At 37.3% G+C, this 10,329-nt stretch overlaps 1 protein-coding gene across 2 annotated transcripts; it reads left to right on the forward strand.

The window, feature by feature from the left end:
• Nucleotides 1–27: 27 nt before the first annotated feature.
• On the forward strand, nt 28–5,757 carry LOC113583715 (U6 snRNA-associated Sm-like protein LSm3). 2 transcript variants are annotated; one of them, XM_027020187.1, is made up of 4 exons: nt 28–49; nt 916–1,026; nt 1,794–1,889; nt 5,415–5,757. In XM_027020187.1, the coding sequence occupies exons 1-4, from the start codon at nt 47–49 to the stop codon at nt 5,493–5,495; spliced, it is 291 nt and encodes a 96-aa protein (XP_026875988.1). In that variant the 5' UTR covers nt 28–46; the 3' UTR covers nt 5,496–5,757. The 2 variants fall into 2 exon arrangements, with proteins under 2 accessions (XP_026875988.1, XP_026875987.1); XM_027020186.1 differs by lacking the exon at nt 28–49 and adding an exon at nt 333–434.
• Nucleotides 5,758–10,329: the final 4,572 nt, after the last annotated feature.

The raw sequence follows: 10,329 nt of genomic DNA on the forward strand, positions 1-10,329 counted from the left end.
ATATTTTTTATTATTATTTTTTTTTTTCCAGACTTGAATATCTTGGATGGTACGTGTTCTGGAATTTACGGGTTGGTCTTTTGATTAACGCTTAGTTTAACGCTTTAGTGCAAACACTTCTGTCATTAAAATCTATTTATTTATATTTTAGCGTAATCAGATAGCCTATTTGTATGATAAATAAAATGTGTTTTTAATTTGCAAATGTTGCATAAGAATGGTGTTAAAAACTCTTTACATTAAGCATTATTGTGGCTTTTCGGAACGTGTTATGCAAAGAGGCCCTGGTTTGTTCCTGACAAATTGTAAAACAATCAAGGTAAAAATCAGCCGAACAACAGCGCGTTTGCCACAAATTCCGTGCAACTTGAACTTTGCTAAAGCACACGAATTGCATTTTGGGTATTGGAAAAATGGCGGACGAAGTTGAACAGGTTTGTTATATCATTGTCATTTCAAATTTGCCTGTTGCCAAAGCATATTTATTTCGTTGTTGTCATATGGTATAGTAATACATCTATAATGTCCATTCTCAGAAGAAATCTTTTCCTACACAAACGGCGACATGATGCATGCAATAAGCTAGCAGCTAGCTATCCAGGCTACCAGTCGATAGCCAGTGCATTATTTTGCCTTTGATTTGGCTTGTTTGCTATTAGCTAAGGTAGTTTGCTAGCTAGCTAACGTTACCTTAGATTCAAGGCTGTAGAGCCAGGGCTCCTTATGCCCGGTTTGATAGCTAGCTAATCTTTTCTTGCAAAATTGACACGTTTTAAATCGGGCTAATATTCTGTCTACGTAGCTAGCTAGTTTATTTAGTCGGTAGCTGGCCCTATTCCATGCGGATACTTGACTATATTAGCTAGCTAGCTACCGATAATTGGCTTGTGACTTGTGTCGAAAATTCTATTGCAGCAACAGACCACCAATACAGTAGAAGAACCTCTGGATCTTATTCGGTTGAGTTTGGATGAGCGTATTTATGTGAAGATGAGGAACGACAGAGAGCTTCGCGGAAGATTGCATGTAGGATGGAGCAAACTCTTACCAAAATGTTAGCTAGCTATGTTTGAAAGTCAAAATAATTATCGTGATACATTGGTTCATGTTTCTGGCAAATCAATCCCAATATTTGATCAGTGGGGACTTCTTAAATATAAAATGACCCACAGCTTTCCAAAACACACCAAAGCACAGTATTATTTTAGCTACATCATCCTAGAGGCCAACGACATATATAATTTTTTTTCTGTAATGTTAACCTTCATAATGAAGCCAGCATGCAGAAATGAGGTTCCAAGATGTTATAAATGAATTTTAATTAAATAAGGGCCGCCCTTTTTCACAGACTTGTACATGTCAAACAGACTTGTCTGAGTACCACTGTACCTCAAAATGAAATATCAGTCCAATCTGCGTAATTACTTACTCAAATGTGAGTACAGTAATGTTCTGATTGACTTCTCAATTGAATTTGCATTAAGTTTATTGGCAGACACGTGAGATTAATGGAAGTTTGTGAAATACATTAAAATAAGTGAGCTTTACAACATATAGGCACTTGCTTAGCATTGATTGAACTTTTCATAAAACATGTCCAAGTTTGTGATTGACTGTGTGATCATATCAATATTTGTGGGATTATTCATATTGGATTGTATGTCGTACTCGTTTGTGGACATAGATGTTAGTTTTCATGACTTTCAGGGTTAATAATTGTCCAGTGTCTTAAATGATACTTAGTAGAGCATAAGCTTATATCTCACTTTTATATTATACATTTTTAACTGTAGGCTTATGATCAACATTTGAATATGATACTTGGAGATGTGGAAGAGACAGTGACAACAGTGGAGATTGATGAGGAGACATATGAAGAAATTTACAAGGTAAGCAGTGGATGTTTAATAGTGTGTCGACTTGCACTGAGTGCCTCATAGCGCTGGCAAACACCTTATACGACATGTTTAAATGTTAAGAATTTAGTAAGATACTCAAACTGTTGGCAATTTGTTGTACTTTGGCTTTCACCATATTATTTATTGCCAAAAATGATTTTCAGGTTTAGTACTATGTTTAAACTCCTTTACCATTTGATGTACTTGGTTAGCAGGGTATCTGGCTATCTTACTGTAAACTAATTGGTATAGGGTCATCACCACAGCCCTGTTTTTAAGTGCATTAGCCTACCCTAGCTCATTTACAGTTATAGCATTTAGCAGACACTTGTCACATTGACAACAATGGAGCGATACACAAGTGCAAGAAAGGAGTATCTTTATTCTCTGTGGCAGAATAAAGTAACAAAAGGGCGCAATGGCCAGCTGGCTAAATATAACAGAAACAGACAATCACTGGTGGTAAGACTCAGGGCGGTGAGATGCAGCAGAGTAACAGGAATCCTCCGCGCGTCTTGTTGAGTACAGTAAGTGAGCAATAAGCAGCAATGGACAAATGTACCTGAAGACTTTAAATAAGGAGAGTAACGAAGGAGGCGAACTAGGTACTGGTACACATACACTCAATAACCTGATTATTTACTATGTCAGGTGTGTGTGTGTGGCAGTAGGCATGTCCCTTAGGCAAGGGTGTCCGGCGTACTGTGATAACACACTCATCCAGGGTGACTTAAAATTATTTTAGTTGTTTTCTCAGAAACGTGTTCTTAGCACAAATAGGTTAGCGTAAAAAAGTATTTACCAAGATGCTGCCAGAAACGAGTCAGTGCTGAAATCTAGATTGAAATACAATAAGATACAATGCTATAAAATTCAAGACAATTAGATTGCTATTTCTAGATAAAACGGAGCAAATCTAAAATCTTCATAACAATTCTGGATTTATTAGTGGTATTTCCTCTTTCTGCTTTAGTGGCAATAGCAGGTGACTTTAGCCTTGTGTGTTAACTTTTCTTTTTATAAATGCATGTTTAAAGATATAATTTCTAGAGTGCAGTCATGGCCAAAAGGTTTAAGACTGACACATTTGTTTTTCACAAAGTTTACTGCCTCAGTTTTTTAGGTCTTTTTGTTAGATGTTTAAATAGTATAGTGAAGTATAATTCTAAGCCTTTGATAAGTTTTTTTAATTTTTATTTTATTTATTTATTTTTTTTAAATCTTTATTCACAAATGCATCCAGTTTAAGCAATGACTTAATATTTACAGTGTTGACACTTCTTTTTTAAGACTTCTGCAATTTGCCTTGGCCTTGCTGGACTTGAGCTTCTGTGCAAAATCTTGACTGATGGCAACCTATTCTTGCCTAATCAGTGCTTGGATTTGATCACAGTTTCTGTGTTTTTGTTTGTCCACCTTCTTGTTGAGGATTGACCGCAGGTTCTCAATGGGATTTAGATCTGGGCAGTTTCCTGGCCATGAACCCAAAATTTCAATGTTTTGTTCACAGAGTCACTTGGTTATCACTTTTGCCTTGTGACATGGTGCTCTGTCATGCTGGAAAAAGCATTGTTCATCACCAAATTGCTCCTGGATTGTTGGGAGAAGTTGCTCTTGGAGGAACAGAAAAGAGAGTTATTGGCTGGTCAGGTACCGGCACCGGTACATCTCCAGTAATTAGTCTGTGAGTTGAAATTAAAATGGATCAAATATTCTACTGGATGGAAAATTCACATAATCTTTTATTCATATGCTGTTAGATCTGGTGACATATTTAGTGATTAACTTAGTACTCGTGCCAGTGTCTTTCGTTATGCTTATAAACATTCACTTATCTGGAGAAACTCATATACACTACCTGGCCAAAAAAAAGGTCTCGCACACTAATATTTAGTTGGATCACCTTTAGCTTTGATTACGGCACGCATTTGCTGTGGCATTGTTTCCACAAGCTTCTGCAATGTCACAATATTTATTTGTCCAGAGTTGCATTAATTTTCCCCCAAGATCTTGTATTGATAATGGGAGATTTGGACAACAGCGTAAAGTCTTCTCCAGCACATTCCAAATGTTCAGGGTTCAGGTCTGGACCTGGCCAATCCATGTGTGAAAATGATGTCTCATGCTCCCTGAACCACTGTTTCACAATTTGAGACTGCTGAATCCTGGCATTGTCATCTTGGAATAATCCCAGGTAATCATCTGACCTCATTTTTTAAAATGACTCGTCATTTTCCAACCACATTCCTTCCCCGAAGATGATGTCTCCCCACTGTCCTTCCACTTTTTAATAATGCATTGGACAGTTCTTAGTAGTTTCAGCAATCTCCTTAGATGTTTTCTCTGCTTCATGCATGCCAATAATTTGACCCTTCTGAAATAGATTAACATCTTTTCCATGACCACAGGATGTGTCTTTCGACATGGTTGTTTAACAAATGAGAAGCTACTCGCTGCATCACTTAGGGTTAAATAATTTGTTGCCAGCCGAAACACAATCACTCATGCACTAATTATCCAATGGGATAATTACAGTGGGAATCCCAGACAAATTTTCAAGATCGTAAGGAAATCTTATTAGCTTTAGAGTGGGCACACATTACTGACATTCATTGAATGTAGGATGCTCAGAGACATGTACGTTTACAGCATTTGGAAGGAGCTCTTATTCAGAGCTACTTGCATATTTATTAGTATGACTGTGCATGTGCTCCTTGGGAAGTCTTACTATGTTGGGTTGACTTTCTCATTCGGCTCTCTTGGCTCCTGTAGTGTGTGTTGTGATAGAGACCGCCAGTTAGGAAGGTAAAATGGGTGCTCTGGCTGCCGTATGAGAGAGCTGGCTATTTTGTCTGGGGCATGTGTTTACCACCTGCAGAACCTGGGTTTTGAGACTGCGTGTGGTTGCTGTCTTCAGCCTTCGCTACATGTGTAGTACATAGTGAGCTTTCAGTGCAGTGTAGTCATCGAAGAGGGATTTTATCTGATTTAGGCTTCAGTGAAATGGCATGTGCATTTTTTTTCTTCACTATGGTTTTCCGTTAAAACGAAATCTAATTTGCAAGTACATGCTCATTCCCAACTCTAGTCAGTTTTTTGAAGGACATCTAGATCATCCATTTTGGTAATGAAGCAGCATGCACCACCAAGTTCAGGACTTAGTGGGATTCATGCATCAAGAAAACATTTCAAAGTTAATTTACGATAAACTACACTAGGTTTATCTTGAGGTTCTTGGTAAATGTTCACAAACTCTGCTTGCAAGAAAGCCTTAAAGTTTGAAATGACTTATGATGAGGACTGTTGTAAACATGCTGGATTGGTAGAACTACATTTCAGCCCTTAGTATTGCTGCATTGAGCATAATTAACTTATCATTACACCCCTATCTAGTTGCATTGATGCAAAGGAAGTTATATTCTTTGTTTCCCTGTATCTGGAAAACATACCATATGTTATTGTAATCCATGCAGTCAAATCATTAATCAGTGTCAACCTGTTGTCTTGTTTTTGCAGTCAACGAAGAGGAATATTCCGATGCTGTTTGTCCGTGGGGATGGTGTCGTATTAGTTGCTCCGCCCCTGAGAGTTGGGTAATTTGTGTAGGCAGACAGTTCTGAATCATGTTTTGGACTGTAAGTTTGGACAGGCTAGCCTGCTTTGTTTTGATATGCCACAAATTTGTAAAGTTTTTGTACTTTTTAGTTCAAATGTTCTGTTAACACTTGATGCATACACGTTCTTAGTTGTTTCTAAGCTGTTGGCTGACTTCAGTATGTTTCGGCTAGACATTTAGAGTTATTGATATTTCCTAAATACTTTGGTATTTTCACAAATGCAATAAATATGTATGATTTAAGTGACGTATAATGTATCCTTTCTTTTGTGATGGATTAGCAGTAATTACAGATGACTTTAGATTTATTGTGCCATTTTAAAATAACTCAGAAGTTTTCTTATATAAAGCATGTTTTGTTTGAATTCATTATTATTTTTGAAAGCCCTGATGATGCAAATTTACCTTCTTTGTACAGCAAGTATATTTTTGCTGTTCTTTTTTTGCTGTTTTCAGCCTTACATTGCCACAGCCACCAGGAGGTGGCGCCACCTCCCCACCTACTCTTTCAGTTCCTTTTACCACTGAGGGGTGGTATTGTTGCACCTATCTCTCTACTTTAAAAACAACTCAACTTGCATAGGTTGTTCCAGCCAAGCTGGAGTTAACTGATAAATTGTTTGATGATTTGAGAAATTATTAAATAAGTTGAATCGGGTTTGTTTCTCCTTAGTTGGCATGAAAGCCTATTATTACATTGGTCTTTTGCAGATAAGGTTTGCCACCCCAGTGTAGGTGATCTCTCACTGCATTACACTCCCCGGTTGTTTAAGGTTCATACACAAAAACAGCTCATTGGGACAGAAACTTGATTTTGAGATTAGGAATTAATGCCGGTAGCTAAACAGTAACGTCTGTGTTATTAATGGTGCTTTTTTAAACTACAAACCCAAACTCAGCCTTTCCCATGCTAAAGCCCTTTGTGATCTCTTTTTAGGGGCGGATGCACTAGGTTTTCTCACAGCCTAAAATATCCTCTGAATTCTGTTATTAATCAAACTGAGACTGATACAGGAATGAGCTGAATATTGGATGCTTGTGAACCTTCTTGAGAGGACATGATATAAACAACTCCATTACTAAGCTAACATCTACAAATAGGCTTAACATCTACAAATAGTACAAATGGTTAGTGTTAACTGTTTTGTGTTGATCAGTAGCTAGAGGATCAAATAGCCTAACTTTAATGTAACTCCAAGCAAAGTACAAGGTGGTGTACTGCCTGAAACAATCTTTTTTTTTTTTTAACCTGTGCTTGAATATAATGAGAAGAGTTGTTTGTGGATAGCATTCTATGAAAGTTTGCAAAGTGGCTTGAAAATTATGGTGTTCCATGTGGTAGATATATATTTCTGCCAACAAAATGAGTCCCATATCGTAAACACATTTAAATGGGTAAGTTTTTTTTTTTTGTTTGTTTTGTTTTTTTTTTCTTCACAAATGGGTTAGGTCCACTCAAGTGAAAATGCTAGGTCTTTTTTCAAGGTTTAGAAAAACCTGACCATAGCCAAACAAACATTCCCTTTCTTGTGAGGAAGCCATGTGTACTTACTGCTTCTGACCTTCAAATAAGAATTCTCTTAACTGACCTTCAACTTTAGATTCTCTTATGCGACCATCCTGGGGGGGGGAGGTCTCATATTGAAGGGGCCATATCACATCCTGTTGCAGATATGTTCTGTCCTTAAGGTTCATGGGTATTGTATAATGAAACACTAGGGAGATACTATGTGAGGACCATGTGAATGGTTATTTAAAATTAAATCCCTCAATTCTGTCAAGATCTGCCCCAGTTTGTATGAATGAATGTCCTTGATGTGATATGTTCAAGAGGAATTGGCTTTGTCTAGATTTATTATGTATAGTTCAGTCTGTCCAGTCAGTCCAGGTTAATTCATCAGTTATTATTTGAGTATTTGTTTATTTTGTAATGTGGTTGGTTCCTGGGCTTTAGAGGTTTCCCTGGAAACTGATCATTTGCCAAAGGCTATACACAGAATGCTATTTCTTCTTCTTCTTTTTTTTTTTTTTTTTTTTTTTTTTTTTTTTTTGCAATGGAATATGTCTGCTCTCTGTCAATGGAACATGAGACATGAGAATTCCTTGCTATAATAAGAACAGGCTAACAATCTGGTGCAGCACTTCTTTAGAGCAAATATCTGCATGCAGCTGGCAGCCTCTGGTTGATCCATACTACCATTCCTCTCTTTTCCACAGTAGGTTATCTAGATGGACCAAGCAAACAAACAAAAAAAAAAAATTCAAGACACCATTTCCGATGTAATTATTAAAACGGTTATATTTGAGAGGGCTCAGGATGTTTATAAAGTAGCATGGCTCAGAGGCATCAAGGCTGAAATGGTCGTAAAATTTGGGTCAGCGTGATGCGGTGTGGTGCTGGAATTGTGGTTGGAATGTTTTATTACTGTAGTCAAAGTTCCCGACCAAATTTTTTCCTATTGTGATAATGACATGTCATTATAATGCTCGGCCCTGTATTGGATTGGAGCAATTTCCCACTGATTGGAGTGTTTGCTGGGGATTACACACGCACACAGCCTGTACTGTTTGTAAAGAAATATCTTTTTATTCTGTTGGTTGTAATATCTAATTTGTTTCCTGTAATGTTATCATTACCCTGTGAAAAGCATTGTTCTAAAAGTACTGATAACACACCAACAGAAACCCTATGATCTTAGTTGAACAGAAAAATGGATATTTGTTCACAGTGTAATGCCCTTATTACATCAGGGTAAAAGACCTTCACGGTCTATTCCCATGATGCATCCAGTCGATACCCAGCTCTGTTGTGCAGAGAATACTCAGCTGTATTGTGCAGAGAAACATGACATTAAAAGATAAAAGAAAGAAATATGCCAAAGGATTTCGACTCAAGATCTCAAATAAAATGTTCAGTCCTGGAAGTTGAAGTCACTTGTAAGTATCTTGAAATTTGTTCTGTCTGGGGTTTGGTATGAGTTTACTTTGGAATAAATGTTGCGAACCTCCAGGGAAGAGAGTCCTGACTGGCAACAGTAAATCCTGTTACACTATGGCCTTGTTTGGTTTCCAGGAAGAAAGTGACCATGTTCTCTCTGCACCTGATTTGCATTTTATTCCTGGAGAGATTAGGATGATTAATAGGTATATAGAATGTTGAGACAGGCAGGTATGCAACCTCTTCGATCATTATCTTTTATCAACTGTGTATTACTGTCAACAAATACCAAGGCTTATCTGTTGGAACTGAAAAGCAAAGTACAGAGACTGAGTATTGAAAATAAAGGAATGCATGAGTCAGTGAATTGGAGAATGTGCTGAAAGGTGGTAAGATGCAGATCGGCATTGCGTGTTGTGAGATCTGTATATCACAAAAGTAGTAATTCCTTGAGTACATAAGCAGAAAAGGATACTGGTTCATGCATCATACAATGTGTACCTACTATTAAATATGCAGTCTTCTTATTTTCTCTGCTTTTCCTAAACTCTGTATTTGAATAATAAAGGTTACTTTTGTAGACACAGTTTTCTTGTATTCATATTTCTTCCCTTAATGTTTAAAATGCCCAAATGGTGTAATACATAATTTTATCTTTTGTTGTTGCAAAGTGAAGCAGTCTCCATTCTGCCTCCCATTTGGAGTGACGTCTTGATGCTTTGTCACGTTACATTATGTTAACGTGATTTCCCTCAGGATTCCAACCAAAAAAAATTCAACAACCAAATTCCACACTTAAAGAACTTGAACTGATATTGAATTATTGGCTTATTGGTTTTATTGAAAAACAGGTCTGCAGTTTCATGTCATCTTTGCAATTTTCAAGTCTGTTTAGTGAGATCCAGTTAGTTTTAAAACACCTGCAGCAGAGACTGTTGCAAACAAAACACTACCCTTTAATTTAATCCTTATTTACAGGTAGGCATATTTTACTGTTATTTACTGTTACTCCTTATTTACTGTTTTCTTTGTAAAATGCTAAGTCAGCCCTAAAGGAATTCTTGTTGTTTTTAAAAGTAGATTGTTTATATGTCATTTCGTCCATACTCTGAACAGGCAAACCAATGGCTAATATACTAATATTATCCTCTAGAATAATGCACAATGCAGAAACTGCATATCGTTTTAAGGATCCTCCAAAATCTCCTACAGATGAGACAAAAATATTAAAGACATGCTTATAAAGAGTGAGATAAATGACCATTCAGATAAGTGGTACTGTAGCCTGCAACCATTCTAGATGTGCTACATAATGATAATAATAATAATAATAATAATAATAATAAGTTTAATTTATATAGCCTCTTTCTCCAACTCAGCATGGCACTCTGACCTGCCTATGGCTACGCAGTAAGCTGGGATGCATGACTTGCTCTGACACCTCTTTATCATAGCCAGCATTAACTTTACCAGTGCTACAGTAGCTTTTCTGTGAGATTGGACCAGTAGGCCTTTGCTTTTCATTGCATTATTGAGCTTTGGGTGGGCCTGACCCTGTCAGTTTTTCATCATTAGTCCCTCGGACCACTTTTGGTAGGTACTAAGCACAGCATACCAGAAATACCCCATAAGTCCTGTTGTTTTAGACATGCTCTGACCCAGTTTCTGTCTATCACAATACAGTCCTTGTCAAAGTCACTTCTTAGCTTCTTACATTTCCAATTTTTAATGCTTCCAATACTGTTCCCATGTTGGTGCACACCAGCCCTTGGAAGCCGTGCTGAGGATGTCCCGGTACTATCTGGGGAGCTTTACTGACGTCGCCATCATAAATGTAGCTGCTGTATGTTTTCAGTGGCAGCAGCAGCATTTATCTT

The sequence above is a fragment of the Electrophorus electricus genome, chromosome 20, assembly GCF_013358815.1.
Source record: "Electrophorus electricus isolate fEleEle1 chromosome 20, fEleEle1.pri, whole genome shotgun sequence".
Classification (NCBI taxonomy): domain Eukaryota; kingdom Metazoa; phylum Chordata; class Actinopteri; order Gymnotiformes; family Gymnotidae; genus Electrophorus; species Electrophorus electricus.

Excerpts from the sequence above, each read along its gene's own strand:
- LOC113583715 (XM_027020186.1), top strand. The coding sequence starts at position 414 with ATGGCGGACGAAGTTGAACAG. Across the intron at positions 435-915 it reads TGGCGGACGAAGTTGAACAG|CAACAGACCACCAATACAGT; the intron begins GTTTGTTATATC and ends ATTCTATTGCAG. Across the intron at positions 1,890-5,414 it reads CATATGAAGAAATTTACAAG|TCAACGAAGAGGAATATTCC; the intron begins GTAAGCAGTGGA and ends TTGTTTTTGCAG.